The 21,652-nt window shown below is 37.1% G+C and overlaps 2 protein-coding genes across 3 annotated transcripts; both read left to right on the top strand.

Moving 5' to 3' along the window:
- The first annotated feature begins 2,351 nt into the window (after positions 1–2,351).
- entpd2a.2 (ectonucleoside triphosphate diphosphohydrolase 2a, tandem duplicate 2) lies at positions 2,352–9,325 on the top strand. 2 transcript variants are annotated; one of them, XM_048187673.1, is made up of 9 exons: positions 2,352–2,514; positions 3,256–3,373; positions 4,419–4,569; positions 4,686–4,845; positions 5,469–5,696; positions 5,807–6,070; positions 6,750–6,869; positions 8,132–8,266; positions 8,357–9,325. In XM_048187673.1, the coding sequence occupies exons 1-9, from the start codon at positions 2,407–2,409 to the stop codon at positions 8,567–8,569; spliced, it is 1,497 nt and encodes a 498-aa protein (XP_048043630.1). In that variant the 5' UTR covers positions 2,352–2,406; the 3' UTR covers positions 8,570–9,325. The 2 variants fall into 2 exon arrangements, with proteins under 2 accessions (XP_048043630.1, XP_048043631.1); XM_048187674.1 differs by having other exon boundaries at positions 2,380–2,514; positions 3,231–3,373.
- Positions 9,326–9,471: 146 nt separating this feature from the next.
- Positions 9,472–20,230, top strand: nelfb (negative elongation factor complex member B). The gene is made up of 13 exons (XM_048187670.1): positions 9,472–9,769; positions 10,624–10,784; positions 10,867–10,966; positions 11,183–11,413; positions 12,014–12,199; positions 12,512–12,624; positions 12,715–12,817; positions 16,831–16,926; positions 17,018–17,160; positions 17,254–17,360; positions 17,453–17,594; positions 17,747–17,855; positions 19,732–20,230. The coding sequence occupies exons 1-13, from the start codon at positions 9,668–9,670 to the stop codon at positions 19,888–19,890; spliced, it is 1,752 nt and encodes a 583-aa protein (XP_048043627.1). The 5' UTR covers positions 9,472–9,667; the 3' UTR covers positions 19,891–20,230.
- Positions 20,231–21,652: the final 1,422 nt, after the last annotated feature.

Raw genomic sequence — 21,652 nt, 5'->3', positions numbered from 1 at the left:
GATTTGTCCTTTGATATGTCCTGCCTAAATGTCCTAAAAAACAGAAAATCCTTTGCTTACCCACACACTTTTACTTACTTTTACTTATCTTGCTTACCTACACACTTTACTATCATTACTACACTCCTAATATACACCAAGATAAACTGAAGCCTTAATAATCCTATACAGAATTTTAGGTAGTAGAGAAAAAGATCCACAAGTAAATGTCTTGGCTCAAAAATGTCTTAACTCCATTGGCCCAATGATGGAATATTACAGAATGTCTTGTGTGTAAAAAAAATCACTGATGCTGAATTCAATTTATATGTGTAGTACTTTTCACAATGTATATTGTTTTCTATGGTTCCTGATTATAATAATAGACAAAACATAACTGTGTTTGCTCTAGCGCCACCTAGTGACAGATTGATGTCTGTCAGCATGCCCAAATAGAGGTTTTGTGTTTCTATATTTTATGGTCTCTGACTATATATATATATATATATATATATATATATATATATATATATATATATATATATATATATATATCTGTACAATCCAAATATATGCCTCCATGTCAATGGTACCTTCACACAAATGCAAGTCACCCATGCCGTTTGCACTGATGCACCTCCAGATGTTTAATTTAGCACCTGTCGCTGATGAAAGTCTGGATGGTCTCTTTCATCTTTGGGACTGAGAACTCAACAGCACACATTTCCACTGTGCTTTAAACCATCTGACATGAGCTCGGAGCCAGAGAACTCGGCAGCATCTCTGCATTGAACAGATGTATAGTTTTCTCTTTCCGTAAGATTCGAGTTGCATTTCTTAATGCAGCATCAGACTGTGTTAAGTGAAAACAGTTTTCCAAAGTACTTCTGAGCCCATGGCTATTTTTAACACAGCAGCATGATGGTTTCTCATGCAGTGCCATCTGAGGGCTCAAAGGTCATGCACATTTAACGGAGGTCTCCTGCCTTGCCCTACACGGACTGAGATTTCTCTGGATTCCCTAAATCTTTTCACAATATTATGTATGGTAGATAGTGAAAGACATAAATTCTTTGCAATTTTGCATTGAGAAATGTGAAAAATTTTCATTTTTGGGTGAACTAACCCTTTATGTTGGTCAGTGAAAACATTGAAAATCTTTTCTTTGTACTTTTGTCAGGTAAAAAAAAAAAGGTTCAAGAGAATGAACAAATCACAGATTGTGGTTTTTATTGCATTTTTACAAAAACTTTTCTGGAAACAATATTTTTCTGAAAATTTTCTGCCCAATATAGTGTTGAAGGCTTCATGCCAATATATGCAACTGTCACTGGTTTCACATCCCATCAGTAAGAATAGAGTGTGAAGGTTGAATTAGCAGAGCAATAGCACAGCTGTACATAAAATATTGCAACCCACACAACATAAAGGGAGACATATCAGAGTTCAAAAGAGGACAAGTTGTTGGTGCACGTTTCGATGGTACATCTGTAACCAAGAAAGCAAGTCTTTGTGCTGTATCCACCACAAAGGATGAACAACATTCAACAGGAGTACCTGTTGATGCAAGAGGAAGCTTTCTGAAATGGATGTCTGGGTACTAAACCGGATTGTATCCGCAAACAAAAAAAAAAACATAAAACCACAGCTGCCCAACTCACTGCAGAATTAAATGTGCTCCTTGACCCTTCTGTTTCCACCAAAACTGTTCATTGGGAGCTCCACAGGCTGGGTTGCTTTAGCCTAACCTTTGGTTACTTGTGCCAATGCCAAACCGTTTCAATGGTGCCAGCAGCAGAAACTCTTGGGCTGTGGACAAAGTGAAACATGTATTGTTCTCTGATGAGTCCAACTTCAATCCCTTTATTCCCACATCCAAGCCCCAAACCCCTTGGACTGTTGCACAGGGAAGAATCAGTGATGGTTTGGGCTGTAGTATCATGGCACTCCCTAGGCCCGCTACTTGTACTGGATGTCTGCATCATTGCCAAGGACTACCGAACCATTCTGGAGGACCATGTGGTTTGTACCCTTAAGGTGGTGCCATGTATCAGGATAATAATGCTTCAATACACACAGCAAAACTGGTGCTAGAGAAGTTTGATGAACATGAAAGTGAAGTTGAACATCTCTCATGACCTGCAGTCACCAGATCTTAATATTATTGAATCACTTTGGGGTGTTTTGGAGGAGAAAGTCAGGAAACGCTTTCCAGCACACAAAGTCATTGCCATAAAACAAGTGCACACTTCACCATCAGACATTTCATCTAAATTAACTTTTGTTCTTAAAACAGATATGGTTTGCACACCCAAACAGGTCTGACAGGTTGGTTTACTTTAGTGTTAACACGTCAAAAGTTAAAAGGTTCTGAGGCTTCCTGACGTTCAGCAAATGTCACTGTATTTCTGTTTACAATAGATTATAATGCAGTTGCAAATATGTACCGCTATTGCAATTATATTTCTTTCATTTATAGGCATCCTTCTGCTCGCCATCAACCTTGAAGACATCAAAGAACCAGCTCAGCTCATGGTAATGATTTTTTTGTTGTTCACAAATGAAATACAACAGGAAGATGAATCTCTTTCTTGCACATGGTAGGCAGCCATTAAATTTCTACTGGGGCTGACAGCTTTAATGACAGGCTGCCTTTGAATTATGATTGCTGTTCCTCCTGCCACAAACAGATCAGAAACTTTAAATAGATTCTTGCGAAAACTCTTAATAAAAAAAAAAATGTGTTTGAAAGAACAGTTGACTTAAAGACAACTGTGTTTTTTTTTTTTGTTCTAATAAATGCATACAACAAAATAAGAGTGAATAGTTGAAAAATAGTTTTTTAGCCTTAGCTCCAATTTTGAGACAGGGATAGCTGCAGGTCATAATGGGCATGCTGAAAGGTAGGGGTGTGCTACAACTAATCTCTTACCGCACCCCACACCCTAATACGCAGCTTTGGCAATCCTGCTGAAAAAAACAGCATATGTTAGTTGGGTATGTTTTGAAACATGGCAGCTGGTTTGATCTGGTTTATGCTGGTCCTTAGTTGTTCATGAGCTAGTTTAAGCTGGTCAAGTGCTGGTCCTAAGCTGATCCTAAGCAACTAGCTCCAGCTCATGACCTGTTTATAACAAGCTCAGGACCAGCTTAAACCAGCTCATGACCAACTAAGGACCAGGATAAACCAGCTGCCATGATTCAAAACATACCTAACCAGCTGTTTTTTTTTTTTTTTTTTTTTTCAACAGCTTCTGTGTTTTGTTTTATTTTCAGTATGGAATAGTCCTGGATGCTGGATCTACTCATACTTCCATGTTCATCTACAAATGGCCAGCAGACAAGCAGAACGGTACCGGCATAGTCAGTCAACAAAGCGAGTGTCATGTAAAGGGTGAGTAGACAGTAAAAAGTGTAGAGGAAATAGGAAAGAGTATAGACAAATAGTGTGAGATTATATGAACATTTGTGTGTATAACTCCATACAATTCTGAGTTCAATTTTCATTTATTTATTTTTTTAAAGGAGTGGTTGATTATGATTTCACTTTTTTAACTTTAGTTAGAGTGTAATGTTGCTGTTAGAGTATAAACCACATCTGCAAAGTTACGACGCTCAAAGTTAAATGCAAAGGGAAATATTTTCTTTTAAAGAATTTGCTGTTTAAGTACTACAACTAATGGCAGGTAGGGACTACAACAAGCTTCTTCCCGGGTTTGTGACATCACTACATCACTAAATTCCATAAACCCTGCCCCCTAGAACACGCAACAAAGGGGGCAAGACCATGTTTGGCAGCGTTAGAGAAGAGGAAGAGTTGTTGTTGCCATGCCGTCATTTTATGCCTGACTGCTTCACAAACAAGGGTCAATTCAACGCTGGATTTGCACAAAAGATTAACATAATGGCACATGCTAGTCAGTGAGCTGAATCAACTCCACAGCAACAACATACATTTATCTACTAACCATTCAGAAAAATCCAGTTGCATTATAAAAGTTGTTACTTCTGCTCCATCAAGGTCCGACTCCGGTTTAAACAATGCAAGGCTGAACACCATTACTGACAATCATCATTTTGGCTGCATGAGATTCTCTAGCTTTGTTGTTGTTGAGCAACCGAAGCTCGAGCTGTTAAAGCTCCGCCCTCTTTTGGAAAAAGCGGGCCTGGGAGCAGCAGCTCATTTGCATTTAAAGGGACACACAAAAACGGTGTGTTTTTGCTCACACCCAAATAGGGGCAAATTTGACAAGCTATAATAAATGATCTGTGGGGTATTTTGAGGGCATTATAGGTCCCCTTTAAAAAAAAAAAAAAAAGACCCATAACCTGGTATCTATTGGAATCACAATATTTGTCAGACACACAATATATATATATATATATATATATATATATATTTAATATAACTTCTCCTAACCTTCTCCCCTACTACCCAGGAGGCGGGATCTCCAGTTATGCAGGTGTAAAAGGAGGAGCAGCCCGTAGCCTTGAGGAATGCATGGGAAAGGCCGTGCAGGAGATCCCAAAGTCAAGACACAAACTCACTCCTGTGTATCTCGGGGCAACAGCAGGCATGAGACTACTGAAGTGAGTCAGAAAGATGAATATATTCTAATGAATTAATTATATACTGGAAAAAAATAGAGTGGAATGCTCCTTGATGGATCACAGATAACTAATATATTTTTTGTCTTATCACACAGTATTTCTAAACCCAAAGAGTCAGATGAGGTTTTAAAGGAAGTTGGAGACAAACTGAAGACCTACCCATTCAGCTTCAAAGGGGCCACTATCTTAAGTGGACAAGAAGAGGGTGCTTATGGATGGGTCACTGTCAACTACCTGCTTGAAAAATTTATCAAGGTATGGACTGAAGTTTTGTTCTTTTCTTAAAATAATATATATATATATATATATATATATATATATATATATATATATATATATATAATTTTAGAGAATATTTTTAAGATAATTCCACTGTATAATTTTATTTTTTATGTACTGTAACAGAGGGGAGCGGGACAACGGAGTTGGAGATCCACATGCAGGCTTTAATAAACAAGAAGAGCGTAGTCGTACAGGCAGTGGGTCAAACACCAGCAAACAGATACAGGAAGGCAAGGCAAAAGAGTAATCCAGAAACACAGTGCAAAGGTCAAGGCAGGCAGCAAACGATCATCAAACAAGGAAACAGTTCAGGGTCAAAAACACAGGCAAGGCTATAGGCAAGGACATGGAACAAATGGAATACAAACAAAGGCTAGACACTAGACAGGGCAGAACACTCGACAAGGCAGAAACAATACTCAGCAATGTGTGTGTGTGAGAGTGCAGCTTATAAAGGGTCACTGATGTTAAACAGGTGTGAGTGCATGAATGGTTCCTAGATGGGGAATTGTGGGAAATGGAGTCCATATGATAAAACAGAACACCCAGGGTACATGTAACACGTACATTCTCTTTCAAATCCTTCATTTCTCTAGTATGGTTTTGTGGGTCAGTGGCTGTCTCCAGGCAGAGACACGGTTGGTGCGCTGGACTTGGGTGGAGCCTCTACTCAGATCACATTTGTGACTAAACAAACAGTGGAGAACAAGGACAATCTGATGAAACTGCGGCTGTACGGACAAGACTATCTGATTTACACTCAGAGCTTTCTGTGTTATGGCCGAGACCAGGTCTTACTCAGACTGCTGGCACATCTGATGACGGTAAAGTGAAAACCCATAAATTAGCTGTTAAAATTACCATCAGACAAGCTAACTTGATAGTATTTGGAGTATAATATCTGATGTTTTCTTTTTCTTTATGTGTGTTATAGACTCAGGGTTCAGACAGCTCCATAGTCCATCCCTGCTATCCCGCAGGCTACAATCAATCCATTAAGCTGGGCAGTGTGTTTGACACTCCATGCAATAAAAGACAAACTCCCTATAAACCTGATGACGCCCTGCAAATAAAGGGCACCGGAAACTACAATCAATGCCTGGGAAATATTTCTCATCTCTTCTCTTTTAACAACTGTTCTTATTCCAAATGCTCCTTTGATGGAGTCTTCCAGCCCAACATTACAGGCAACTTTATGGTAAGAGTTTTAGAGTGCTTAATATGGAACATTTAAACATTTTTATGCATTCACTTGCATTATATAATTTTAAATATGTTCTGCTGACTTGTAAGATACACAAGTCAAAAATAATAGACCATCAAAAATAATAGACCAAATGATGGTTAATGGTTTTCCTGCATTCTTCCTCTTATGCAGACGGAACATTGCACTTTACTCTATTCTATATAAGACTCATTCTTCAGTGACATTGCAACACCGCAACTGAATCTACAGCTTGAGATAAGCCAGTGTGACCTGTGTAGTCCGATTACAGATGATAGACTCTAATGAGTTTTTTTTTTTTAATGAATCAAAGACATCCAGCGCAAATCTGTGTGGTCTGACACCCAAATGAATGACTCTTATGAGCTGGTTCTTTTTAGTGAATCAAAAAAAAGTATCCAATGTAAACCGATTCTTGAGCGAATGAGTCAGTTCTTTTTAGTGAATCAAAAAAATAGAACACAGTAGGATTCCTTAATGAATGACCAATAAGTCAGTTATTTTTAGTGAATCAAAAATATACAGTGTGAATTACTGCAGAATTATTTATTCTACAGAATGAATTACTCTTATGAGCCAGTTCTCTTTTTCATGAATTAAACACTAAAGTGTTAAATGCTTTAAAATTCTCATCTCTCCTTATTTGGCACAGGCATTTTCTGCATTTTTCTACACCCATTCCTTTCTTCAAAAAGCTGCAGGCATCACCATCACATCTCCAGCAGATTTAGAGGATGCTACCCGTGTCGTTTGCAACATGAGCATTCAGGAGGTACCACCCCACTGAGCTAATTTTGATTAGATGACTTTAAAGGGTTAGTTGACCCAAAAATGAAATTTCTGTCATTAATTACTCATTATCTCATGTCGTTCCACACCCGTAAGACTTTCGTTCATCTTCGGACATTAAACATTAAAGGATTAGTTGACTTTCAAATGAAAATTAGCCCAAGCTTTACTCACCCTCAAGGTGTATATGACTTTCTTCTTTCTGATGAACATAATCAGAGAAATATTAATAAATATCCTGACGCATCCAAGCTTTATAATGGAAGTGAACGGGACCAATGAGTATGAGCTGAAGAAAGTGTCTACATCCATCCATCATAAACTTATACTCCACATGGCTCTGGGGGGTTAATAAAGGCCTTTTGCAGCTAAGTGATGCGTTTGTGTAAAAAAAAATCCATATTTAAGCAATATTTGTGAACTGCAAGAGTTTTACACTTTCTTCGTAACTTGAATACGGCAGGCGGTCTGGCGGAAGCTACATATTTTACTTCATAACTTGTTAAATATGGATATTTTTTTTACACAAATGCATTGCTTTGCTTCAGAGGGCCTTTATTAACACTCCGGAGCCATGTGGAATACATGTTTATGATGGATGGATGTGGATGGAGACACTTTCTTCAGCTCATACTCACTGATCCCTATCAATGCCATTATAAAGCTTGGATGCGTCAGGATATTTATTAATATTTCTCAGATTATGTTCATCAGAAAGAAGAAAGTCATATACACCTACTGTAGGATGGCTTGCAGGTGAGTAAAGCTTGGGTTAATTTTCATTTGAAAGTGAACTAATCCTTTAAGGTTGAACCACTGCAGTCATGTGGTCTATTTTAATGATGTCTTTACTACTTTTCTGGACCTTGAATGTGGTAAATACATTGCTTTCTCTTAGGAATCACAAACCTCTCGGATTTCATCAAAAATATTCTAATTTGTGTTCCAAAGATGAACTAAGGTCTTAGGGGTGTGGAACAATATGAGGGTGAGTAATTAATGACAGACATTTTATTTTTGGGTGAACTACCCTTTAAGATATGAAAAACATATTTAGTATCCTCACTCCGCATTGTTTGACTGAATCATTAATAAATGATGCAATATTTATTTTAGCTGTTCACAGAATTCAATCCAACACTAGAGCTAATAATTCCTAAGCCTATAGTTTTAATTAAACTTAAATGTGATTACATTTTAAATATTTCCCTGGGCAATATTTCTTTCTATCACCCTCTCTGTCAGATGCAAAATAAATTTCCTGATGAGGGGAACCATTTGAGGGATTACTGTGCAGATTCCATTCTTCTGCGGGTGCTCCTGATCGATGGATATGGCTTTAGTGATCTCTCCTTCCCACAAATCTCCTTTCAGGGGAAAGTAAGCTCTCAGGAAGACAGCTATATGCAGTTTTAGACTAAGTTATTATATCCTGTCAAGCCAATGTCAACGTATTACTTTGGTTTGCAGGCTGAAGACAACTCTGTCGGCTGGTCCCTTGGATACATGCTAAGTTTAAGCAACATGCTGCCTGCTGAAAAAGTGTTACTGAGAAAAGCACTGCGCCCAGATGCCTGGCGTGCTGCTATTTTCCTCTTTTCACTCCTTCTTATTGCATCTGTATTTTTTTTTCTGCTGAGATCCTACCAAAAAAATTCTACTAAATTATGTTGTCACCCTTGATCATTAAGCACTAAAGAGTATTTCTGTCCTTAAGGAATAAGCAATAAGGATGCACACTATATGTAAGTGTAAATTTTTGCATTGCCCTTTTTAAAAAGTCAGATTGTTCATTTTGGTAACACTTTATTTTGAAGTGTCCTTGTTACACATGTTACATGTAGTTACTGTAGTAATAACTATGAGTTATGCATAATTACACATGACTAACCCTAAACCAAAACCTAATCCTAACACTATAGTAAGTACATGTAGTTAATTATTATTACTCAGGACTTAAAAGTATAATTACACTGCAACACGGTCACCTTAAAATAAAGAGTAACCTTTGTTTGTTTTGTAATGTAATTTGCTGTAAAATTAATAAGGAAAGGTTAGGAAAAGTTGGAGTGGAAAGTCAGCATGAAACAGAAGTTGTGATAGTCCCCCCCCCCCCTGTGTGGAGTGTGGAAATGTGAAATACTCTTTTTATAGTCATGCACTGTTGTGTAAACATCTTAGTTCCCGATTCTCAGTCAGCTGAACAGTGCAGCCTATTAGTTGTTGTGTGTGGGCCAAAAGTAATGAAAGGAACTCTTTGTATTACTGACACAGTCCTGGTTTCTTGTGAATGTAAACACTTATGAATTTTTATCTAATACTTTATTTTACCCAAGAATTTGAATTTTTTAAACTGTCATTATGTTTACCAAATCATGTTATTGCTTAAACAGTTCCACACTGCACGTTTATTGTTCATTAAAATTGTATCACTGCAAAGGTCATGTTGACTTCTTTTCAAAAAGAAAAAATTAAAATAACAGAGGCTTAACGTCTTTTAATACGGGGTTTCAATGACAATGGGACTTTGAGTAAGAAGTGCAGCGCAATATTGAAGAAATGTGACACCTAAAGCCCAGCTAGGAACCTTTCTGAGGCGGAACCCTTTACGATGTATCAGAAGCAAGAGTCTGTTGACGAGGTTGCACGCACAGTTAGGAAGTGTGCGAAAACAGATAACAACGAACAATGCAAATATAGCCAACATTAGTCTATTTCTGTTGTCAGTGCATATCATTTTGTTTTGATAGTGTAGAGTTTAAATAGAGAGAGCGTCTCAAAATGTTTGCAGGGTTACCTGAGCTGGGAATATCCAATGGGGAAGATCTGAAAGAAACTCTCACTAACTGTACAGAACCTCTGAAAGCCATCGACCAATTTCAGGTCAGGTTCTGTCTCTCTCAAATATTCACAGTCTTCAAATGCATTGCATTAGACATAAAGCACTTCGCTTGAATGCAGCAGTCATCTTCATTGATTATAATGGGAGGGATCCGGTTTCTGGCTTCGCTTTCAGTGCGACTTGTCATATGACAGCCTATGACAAGCCGCTTTAACAGTTATCCAGTTGAGATAGAACTAACTACTATCTGTTATGTTACTAATACTACTTTTAATTAGTAGTAAGTAATCCAATATGGAAAAAGTACCACTACCTAGTGAATACCCTTGTAAAAAAGAAGGGCGCTTAATTAAATTGAATGAGCACTTGTAGTGTACTTCAAATCTTAAAAGTGCGTTAAAAAGTGTTTGCAAATTGCAGATAATATAATACTAATGAAATAAAAAGCCACTTAAGTGTACCTAAAGAGAGCACACTTTCATGACGTTTCATTACACTCTTAAGTACACTATATTAAAAAGTGTGCTGCCACTTTGTAATAATGTCAAAAAAAGTTGAACTTTAAAATTATGCTAAAGTGTACATTGGTACAAATTTAAAATTGAGATAGATAACAGTGAAATATTTCTCGCTGCTGGGATAGTGAATAGCAGCAGTATATAAGAATAAGTTCTAGTATCTGTGATATATCAGAATTGAATAGTTACCAGTCACTACTAAAAAAAAAGGGTATTTCATGAATAGTTAATTGTGACTTTGAAACTGATACTACTCACTATTTGGTTCCTTACTAGTAATAAAAAATAAGCACTAGTAACACTTATTTATATATTTTTTAAAAAAAGATATTAGTTAATTTTACTGTGTTTTATTATAACTGTATTGTCATTTACAGACGGAAAATGGCATATTGTTGCCAACCCTACAGTCTGCATTGCCTTTCCTGGATCTTCACGGGACTCCACGGCTGGAGTTTCATCAGTCAGTGTTTGATGAGCTTCGAGAAAAGCTGATGGAGCGCGTTGCCACTATTGCAGAGGGCAAGGAGGAGGACAGGTGAATGGAAAGTTTAATTTCAATCTATTCCTTTGCTCAGCAGACCATTAAATATTCTAATGCATTCCCTAAATTCACACAGATACGTAAAGCTGGAAGAACTTCTTGAGAAAAGCTTCCCATTGGTGAAGATGCCGTCCATACAGCCCGTTGTCATGCAAGTGCTGAAACATCTGCCAAAGGTATAAATGTGTTCTGTGCACTGACATAGTACTCTCTTGTACTCAAGTGGCAGATACATTTCAAGATATCTCAGTATACAGACTAATTTCAAGGCTTATTTTGCAGATAATTTCAGCCTTAGTTGTGCAGTCTGTTTTTTGTGAAGTTTATAATTTATAACAATTTGAAAGATGACAGTCTTTGACAATCAAGTTTCTATTTGGACTCTCATGCAGGTGCCTGAGAAGAAGCTGAAACAGGTGATGGCTGATAAAGAGCTGTACAAAGTCTGTGCAGTGGAGGTGAAACGGCAGATTTGGCAGGACAATCAGGCTCTTTTTGGGGACGAGGTGTCTCCGCTCTTGAAACAGTATATTGTGGAGAAGGAGGCGGCTCTTTTTAGCAGTGACCTCTCCATCCTTCACAACTTTTTCAGTCCTTCGCCTAAAACACGGCGACAGGGTGAGGTAAGTAGCAGGCGTTTTCTTAAGCTATCAAAATTAAGCTATCAAAATTTTTGAATTAATTTTGACCATTTGGATAATGACTCTTATTTAATTTGAAAATTTAATATTAATTAAATATTAATATTAAAAATGTTTAGTATTAATGTAATGTTTCTTTTTCTGAAATCAAAAACATTTTAAGTATTAAAACTATTTTTAAACCACTTAAAAAAAAATCTGACAATATGCATTACAAAAATTAAAAATGAAACATTTAAGAAATTTTAAGATTCATTTTGAATGTGAATATAAGTTATTAATGTGTTACTTTAATGTTTATGTAATGTTGTATCAGTGTTGTTATAATGTTTCTTTAACATTAATCTTGTGTTCTGCTAATTCTTCTTTTGTCTCATGTTAATTTAGTGTCCATCTGATGCTAATGTAATGTTGTGTGTGTCAATGTTATTGTTAATATATATATATATATATATATTTATTTATTTATTTTTTCTTTTTTGCAAACTTGGATTTTGGTGATTATGTTTGCAGTGGAACAACAAACAACACTGTCCTCTTGTATCTTTATGTCAACAATGAAACACTGTGATTTTTCGTTAGGTGGTGCTGAAGCTGACTCAGATGATTGGGAAGAACGTGAAGCTCTATGATATGGTACTACAGTTCCTGCGGACGCTGTTCCTACGCACACGGAACGTGCACTACTGCACCCTGCGTGCTGAGCTGCTCATGTCCCTTCATGACCTCGACATCAGTGAGATCTGTTCAGTCGACCCCTGTCACAAGGTTTGCCATCTGTACTAGGCAACACACCTTTTCAACTGCAACATCATAATTGCTGTAATTCACCATTTGTAGGGTCCTTCCATTTCACAAGGTTGTACAAAATGACCTAAATAACCGTTACAAAAACAGTTACAGGAGCTGAACACTTTCTGGAAGTCAGACCTTGAAGCAATTACATGTTAATGATTGAAATATGTATAATTATAAACGATCAAAAACTGTTTGGAACTGTTACAATTTGTGATCATGTACTATAAAACGGTCTACACTCAAAAATGCTCTATATTTATGTTTGCTCTTATCCTTTTGTAGTTTTCTTGGTGTTTGGATGCCTGCATCAGGGAGAAGTTTGTGGATGCTAAACGGGCTCGTGAGTTACAAGGCTTCCTGGATGGTGTGAAGAAAGGGCAGGAACAAGTGTTAGGGTACGAGATTCATATATCCATACTGACACAGTGTACAATAAACCCATAAAACTGTAAAAATGTAACACTCTCTGTCTCTGTTTCTTACAGTGACCTGTCTATGATCCTCTGTGACCCATTTGCCTCTAATACACTAGTGTTGAGCACCGTGAGGAACCTTCAGGAGCTATTGAGCCAGGACGCCCTGCCCAGAGTAAGACCTCCAACTCCATAGTTGATTTTAGGTCTATAGGAGACGTCTTTCGTGTGTTCTTATTTAGACCCAGATTTACTAAACATGGCAAATTGGTTTGAGACCACAATTGCTTAAAAGTTCCTATCGCAACAATTACAGCCATGCCAAGTGCAAAAAAGTTTTAAGACAGTCTTTTTGGGGGGCATTAATTAATAGTAGCGCAAATACTAGTAGATTGACTACCTGATAGCAATCAATAATAGAATTGGTCTAAATATTAAAAAATGTACATATATCATTTGTGGAAGTCTCAGGATCAAACAGTGTTTATCTAGTCACTGAATTCGGTCCAAATGCAGTAATAGCATGTAGGGCTGGGCGATATATCGCATGCGATTCTCACGCGCATTTCGTCAGTAAAGCCGGTTCCCTGATTACCGCTAAATCGCCATCACCTGCTTTCAAATGGAGCGCCTTTTAATAGACAAAGCCGTAGTTCACAGACAAGCCACGCAAAATCAAAAAGGCGCTCCATTTTAAAGCAGGTGATGGCGATTTAGAGGTAATCAGGGAACCGGCTTTACTGACGAAATGCGCGTGAGAATCGCATGCGATATATCGCCCAGCCCTAATAGCATGTCCAACCTGCCTGTCAACCTATGTATTTCTATACCTCCGCACACCCTGCTCACGGTGACATCACTGATGGCTATGTAGAGTTGTAGACTGACAGTCACCGAGCACTACAAACAAACAGCAGCTGCCTTTTACAGTTCCTCCTGAACCAAAACAACAAGCTTATGCTGCATTCACAGCATGTCGAAATTACCATAATTAGGATATTGCAACCCATGACATTCTACTCGGAGCTGTTAACATCCTCAAAGTCAGAATTATGCGTTTCTATGGCAAGACTATCAACTCCGAAATGAGTCGGCAGCAGTCAGAAAACTTTAGGTTGATTACGTTCATTATTATTGTAATGTTATGTGCTTTTTAGGCATGAGGTAATTTTACGCCGTCTCTCGTGACGTTTTGCAGACTCACGTTCATGCGTTTTGGAGGAGTCGTGGCTTTCAAAGCTAGCTTGCTATTGCTAGCCTCTCCGAAATTGCCTATCCTATCTTTTAAAGGTGCCCAAGAATGCTTTTTCACAAGATGTAATATAAGTCTAAGGTGTCCCCTGAATGTGTCTGTGAAGTTTCAGCTCAAAATACCCCATAGATTTTTTTAAATAATTTTTTTTTAACTGCCTATTTTGGGGCATCATTAACTATGCACTGATTTTTTCAGCGCGCTGCCCCTTTAATTCGCGTGCTCCCTGCCACACGAGCTCTCTATTATATTACAGCACATTTACAAAGTTCACACAGCTAATATAACCCTCAAATGGATCTTTACAAGATGTTCGTCATGCATGCTGTATGCATGCTTCGAATTATGTGAGTAAAGTATTTATTTTGATGTTTATATTTGATTCTCTATGATTTTGAGGCTGTGCTCCGTGGCTAACGGCTAATGCTACACTGTTGGAGAGATTTATAAAGAATGAAGTTGTGTTTATGAATTATACAGACTGCAAGTGTTTAATAATGAAAATAGCAACGGCTCTTGTCTCCATGAATACAGTAAGAAACGATGGTAACTTTAACCACATTTAACAGTACATTAGCAACATGCTAATGAAACATTTAGATAGACAATTTACAAATATCACTAAAAATATCACTAAAAATATCATGCTATCATGGATCATGTCAGTTATTATCAGAGATGTATAAAGTACTAGAGACCGCGACTTGAGTAAAAGTACAAGTGCTCTATCAAAAAAGTGACTTGAGTAGAAGTTGAAGTGCTCTTTAAGCACCACACTTAAGTAGAAGTACTAAAGTATTCAACATTTTTTGTACTTAAGTATTGCAAGTAGTTTATTTTAAAATTTACTACTCAAGTACTGAAAGTAAAAGTACAAGTATTGTGTTATGTAGTTATTAAAGAAAGTAGTCAAAAGTTTAAACATCATATTGTTTTTTATTATTTCAAATGATAAACCTAAAGGACAATCACAATTCCTTTGGCTGTAACTTTTTGTAAACAAAAACAGATTAAGTGTGATTAAGTACCACTTGAGATGCAGACAAGTTGAGATGCTTTGTTTGTTGTCAGCACTTTGATTTCATTACCAAAAAGTTTATTTTCACTAATAGTCTAATTTTATACCATATACAATTGAATAAAATTAACAGCTAGCTAACAACAACTTGCTTTGCACTTTTTTTCTGTTTTCACCTCACTCCAGTCTAAACTAGGCTAAATTTTTTTTTTAGGTAATTTTTCTACACATTGTCATATAAATAACCTAAAAATACTGTAGTTCATTAAGATTAAATCTTAGTAACCACTCTTACTAAAAAAATGGGGTATGCACACTTATATTCTCATTTCAAGAGGTGTTCTGAGTAAATGATTTGCTTGTAACACTTTATAATATGGTTTGATTTGTTAACATTAGTTAATGTATTAGACTAATAACCAGCATGAACTAACCATGATCAATACATTTGTTACTGTATTTATTAATCTTTGTTAATCTTAGTTAATAAAAATACAGCTGTTCATTGTTTGTATATGTTACTTCACAGTGCACATTAAATATGTAAACAAATAGAGAGCAATTTGAGAGCAAGACAGCGCTCGTGTTGTTTTAAGACGGTGAATGCGCGCGCGCGGCCGGGGCTCGCTCTCTCTCTCTCTCTCTCTCTCTCTCTCTCTCTCTTTCAGTGCAGGAAAACTCCTGCATTAGTTATGTCAGTGTAAAACTATACTACCATTAACCTATAAAACACTACTACACTATAAAAACGGGCATGTGGTTAAGCAGCACCAAAGGAGACATGCTCTACGATTTATTTTTGGCAACAGTAGGCTGTCATAAAATAAGAGAAAGTTGACATTAGTGATGGGTCAAAAATACCATTCAACGCGCTGCGTGACAGCCTTTATGATAGCCAGCTAGTTAACGTTAAGTGAACACCGCAGCATGTGGCTAGTTAGCAAAAGGGCTTAACTTACTGATGGTGTAAGGTGGTGTTTTTGGTTCGTCCATCTTTTTCGCTGATCAAAAGGCAGAACGGGAGCACGCGCAGTCTTCTTAATCGCTTGATTCGCTCAATGATGTGCCAGCTTCATCAAACCTGCCATCCACCGTTCTGGCAGTGGTAATGTGGGTTTGGAATGGAATGATTCGTAACATTTTTATAATTGTAACGAGTAACGATGCAGCACATAAAAAAATATCGGAGTAAAAGTATTAAACTCATTGAAAATATGTACTGAAGTAAAAGTGGAAGTAGGAGAAAAAAATAATACTCTAGTAAAGTACAGATACCGCATTTTAGTACTTAAGTACAGTAGTGAAGTAGTTCTACTTCGTTACTATACATCTCTGGTTATTATTGCTCCATCTGCCATTTTCGCTGTTGTTGTTCTTGCTTACCTAGTCTGTTGATTCACCTGTGCAGATCCAGACGTTACTGGCTGCCCTTGTCTAATGCCTTTCATAATGTTGGGAACATGGGCTGGCATATGCAAATATTGGGGCGTACACCCCGACTGTTACGTAACAGTCGGTGTTATGTTGAGATCCGCGTGTTTTCCGGAAGTCTTTTAAAAAAAAATGAGATTTACATAAGAAAGAGAAAGCAATGGAGTTTGAAACTCAATGTATGTCTTTTCCATGTACTGAACTCTTGTTATTCAACTATGCCGAGGTAAATTCAAATTTTGAATCTAGGGCACCTTTAACTAATACTATTAAAAATCATTTATTTGGTATTTGACATAAAATAAAATTTTAATATTAGATGAAAAACTTAAATGATGTACTTGAAACATTTAAACAAAGAACTTGAAAAACTTTAGAAATGTTGACTTGGCAAGTTGCTAAAACTGAAATAAAAATAAATAAATCAATAGAAATATTTAAAAAATTGAGAAAAACACTTAACCGAACAATTTGTGTTTATGTACAGGACAGCCCTGAACTTCTCCTCCTGCTGCGGATGCTTTCACTTGGCCAGGGTGCCTGGGACATGATTGACAGCCAAGTTTTCAAAGAGCCCCGAATGGTAAGATCAACTCTCTGCTTTATTTAATAAACCCTAGTCTAATTTTTCTGGGTTTGTATCATTACACAAGGCTGGTCTTGTTCACCATCAGGATTTGGAGGTGGTAACACGCTTTCTGCCTGCCATGATGTCAATAGTGGTTGATGACTACACATTCACTGTGGAGCAGAAACTACCAAGTGAGGAGAAGACCTCTCTCACATACCCCACTGCCTTGCCTGAAACCTTCTCCAGGTATCTGCTTCATCTCATGCCACTCCTCAACCCAGCATATTCAGCAAGTACTTAATTCTTTCTAAAAATGGATGGTCTTTTTGTTTTGTCTAGGTATATACTGGAAAACAGGGTGGCATGTGAGATCGGTCTTTATTATGCGCTTCATATCGCTAAGTTGAGAAATAAAAATGCTTTACAACGGCTTCTGCCTGGACTGGGTGAGACTCCTGTCAGATACATTGGATTAATGGATGCTCAAGGCAGAGCTGCACAGAGACTGACCACTTTGTGTGTGTGTGTGTTTTTGCAGTGGATACCTATAATGACATGGCGTTTGGAGACATCTTCCTCCATCTTCTCACTGGTCATCTGACTCTGCTCTCTGATGAATTTGGATCAGAGGAGTTCTGTACTGCTGTCTTTGACAACTTTCTCCTCACATCTTTCTCTAGGTGTGTATTATCTTTTTTTAACATTATCACATTATATTGTGCAAATGTTTTGGGGTTTGAAATAAAAATATATATTGGTAGAAAAAAATCAAGGTTAATACTGTGGCTCAGTTCACTATAGTTCTATTTGAGCTTATCGTTCTCTTTTGCAGTAAGGAAAACGTTCACAGACACAGTCTTCGCTTGCTGAACCATCTCCATCAGAAGGTGCTGCCATCCTTCATGGAAACCTTAATGAAGACACTTGAACCACCAAAACAGGTATTTTAAAGGAAACAGACTGAATGCGAGTTTGCTAAAACAATGTCTAAATAGATAATGGGCTGTTGGTTAACATTTCCCAATAGTCTGCTGCTCTGCATGGATATAGTCACATCAGCAGAAAAGGAAAGTTATTTCATTTTGATTAAAGATTACTTTTTTTTTTTTTTTGCTTTGGAACAACATGCACCAATGAATCATTCAGAAGACTAGAGACATGCATTAAGAAAGTACATGAGGCCAAATTTGTTTTAATGTTTACTTTAAAGGTCACTAGGTGGCACCTCGTCCACTTCTGTTCACAGTATGATTTTTGTATTATTTCTATACTATTATTGTATTTATTAATATCTTGAATTAGCTTTTGTTTTTATATTTTCAGTTTTCATTTTAATTTCAGTTTATTTTAGTAATTTTGTTGTGCTTTTGAATTTTTTTGTAGTTTTTTGGGTACCACTTTACAATAACATTTCATTATTAGTTACAGTAGTAATACTACAGTAGTCAGCATTTGAAGTGGATCAAAAAAGTTAATCAAAGTTGTCCTAAGAACTAAGGGTGCGTTCACACTTGTCATGTTTGGTTCGATTAAAACGAACCCTGGTGCGATTGCTCGGATAGTGAACGCTGCCATCCGAACCCTGGTGCGCACCAAACAAGCGGACCGAGACCGCTGGAAAGATGGGTCTCGGTGCGCTTCCAAACGAACTCTGGTGCGGTTCGAATGCTATATGAACGCAACACGGACCAAAGACATGAAACCGAACCAAAAACAGGAAGACGAGACCCTGAAAAGAACAGAATCCTCACGCATGTCGGTTTTTCTTGTCATAGTCGCGAGTTTGCCAATCACAGGCATCAGACGCGCGTCTCCATGCAGCAGATCATTGGTGTGTGTGACGGATGGATTCCCGCCGGTGTTTTGACTACTTTACACATTTTATAAGGCCATCACATGCAGGCTACGCACCGCTACGCACACACAACGAGCGCATTTACCTCAGAAAACAGCACTGTTTTGGATGTTCGGTAAGTTCCGTCTCAAAATAGGCAATACGTCATAAAATCCGACCAATCACGTTGTGAATGTATCCCTACGCCTTAAGGTTCGGTATCTTTTGGTTCGGTGATAAAATTGCCAATGTGAACGCTAACCGGACCAGGACTAATTGTTTTTTTTTCTTCTTTGGTCCGGACCAAATGAACCAAACGAACCAAACTACAAGTGTGAACGCACCCTAAGTTAACCTAAGGACAACTTTGATTAACTTTTTTGATCCACTTCAAATGTTGACTACTGTTGTTAAAATGAACTAAGAATGAACAATACTTTTACAGCATTTATTAATCATAGTTATTGTTAATTTCAACATTTACTAATACATTATTAAAATCAAATGTTGTATATGTTATCATTAGTTAATGAACAAACAATGAACAGTTTGATTTTTATTAACTAACATTAACAAATATTAATATATACTGTAACAAATGTATTTCTCATTGTTAGTTCATGTTAGTTAATACATTAACTAATATTAACAAATTAGACCTTATTGTAAAGTGTTAACATATTTGTTTAAATGTTTCTATTTAGCTTTAATATAGTTTTATTTAATCATTTTAGTTATAGTAAATTTAGTACTTCAGCTTAAACTTATTTTAGTTAGCTGCCAAGGCAACATTTCTAATTTTCATTTAAGATTTGTAAATGTAAGTTTTTCCATTTTGTTTCAGCTTTATTTCAATTACCGAAAACTATTTTTAAAAGTTTTTTGTTTCAGTTTCACAAATGATAAAAGCTCTGTTCCTCTCTGTACTGACTCTCTTGTGCAGAAACCTTATAGAAACTGAATCTTAATTCATGTTATTACAGAGCAGTGAGTCAGTGAAAGAACTGTACACCCTGTTGAAGGAGAAGCTCGAGGCTTCTAAGAAAAGCCCCCCGGAACCAGAGGAAGCCCCCTCTCTGGATCTCGGCCTTCACCCTGTTACTGTGCCTCCCACCCCTACTACCCCCACGACCCCTATCTGATAGAGACTGGATGCTCCAGCCACTAGAGGGCAGCAACAGCAGCAATGGAGGTAGATGACACAGCTAATGGCAAAAAGACTGACCTAAACATGTGTAAAATGGAACTGTGCTATATGACTTAGTTTTTTTGTTATTCATGTTTTCCCTTTTATAAAGGTCATTTTAAAGCATTTTCCAATTTGCAGTTTTGTGGGTTAAACTATGTAACTTTCTATGCTTCTTTTAAGAAAATGTAGTCTTGTCTAAATGTACAGCATCTCATGGTTGAATATTATTTGCTTTGGATTGAGTCACTGTGACAAACCCTTGTGTAAATAAAATAATTGTTTAGACAACTTTACAATTTAAGACTTTGATATTTGATGCTCTCTCTCTCTACAAACCCACTGCTGTCTCAGTGCATGATCAAGTGAATAAAAAAAACCCTCAGTGACTTCTTTGTCACGCAATACACTTGTTTGTCTATGTAGAGCTCACAGTTCGAATGCTCTTATTTACTTTAATTTATCTTCTAAGGTCTGTGGTAAATTTTCCATTGTCACTTACATCATGGATATTATAATAATGTTAAAATTACATGGCTGTTAAATTGGTCTAACACTGCCTGGTGGTCACTGAAAACCAGATAATATGGAAAAATGTGATCTCAAGATGTGGAATGAGGGTTTATACAGTCTTATATCTGTTTTCTCAAAATGAGGCAGTGAGGCAGAAACTTCTCAAATACCAAATGTTTTATTCCTATCTATATTCAAAGGGGTTTGTTCATATAACAGTCACCTAATTTATATAACATTTTATTCCTAAAAACAGTGAAAAAAATTTTGCCAACAAAATGAAACAGGAACCTGGTTTTATCCAATGTTCTGTGCTGCTGTCTCCACCTAGTGTCTTGCCATCAGAGGTCAGATCAGTCAATGGCCTTCTGTCTTGTGATGGTCCAGTTGTTGCTTTGGTTTGTTCCGACAGATGTACTGCTATAATCTCTTCAGTTCCCCCCAATACGTTCATAGATGAGCTTCTCTGGGTGTTCTGATTCATTCATGTCATTGTCAGTTGCTATTAATTGCGTATCAAAATATCATGATGGTGTGCAATCTTACTTACCCAGTCATCAGCTGGTGCAAATGAGTGTATGGTGTTTCCCCATTGGAAAAAATATAACCACAGCAATATTTAAAATTTTCCCCAAACTGCTAAAATGTTTACTTTCCAAAAGTAGCTAGTGGATAAAAAGGAATTGAGCAAGTATTTAAAAGGAAGGCATGCCCACGTTTGAAACCGAGAAGACACCAAGCACCCACAGAGATGACAAACTCTTCCTCTTTTTTTTTTTTTTACTGTCAAAGCAGTCGCTCTTCAATAGAAGGCCAGATAGCATTTAATTCACATCCTTAACAGAAGCTCTTAAACATCATAATGTTTCAATGTGTGTTTTTTTTGTTTGTTTTTTTTAAATACAACTCCATATTTAAAAGTTAAAAAAGAGACTTTCAGTGTGGTTTCAGACTTTTGAAAGCTAATTTTGTATGCAGTTGCTGTGTTACTAAGTGTAGTTTGCAAGTCTCAGTTGGGCAGGAGCAGTTCCTGGTGGTTCAGTTGCACGTCCCTGTTCTGTCAGTTCAGACAACATCATACTTGCCTCACAGCACCAATGCTGCCTCATTTCATTATTCATCAAATGTTACAGCTGCTCAAGGCATGTTACACGGACTCTGAGGCTGACAGTGTTCCGCTGAATGTCTTCATATGCTGTTATTTG

Source organism: Megalobrama amblycephala, linkage group LG4 (assembly GCF_018812025.1).
Source record: "Megalobrama amblycephala isolate DHTTF-2021 linkage group LG4, ASM1881202v1, whole genome shotgun sequence".
NCBI classification, from domain to species: Eukaryota; Metazoa; Chordata; class Actinopteri; order Cypriniformes; family Xenocyprididae; genus Megalobrama; species Megalobrama amblycephala.
Note: the sequence above shows the minus strand (reverse complement) of the source record. Positions and strands in the feature narration are given on the sequence as shown.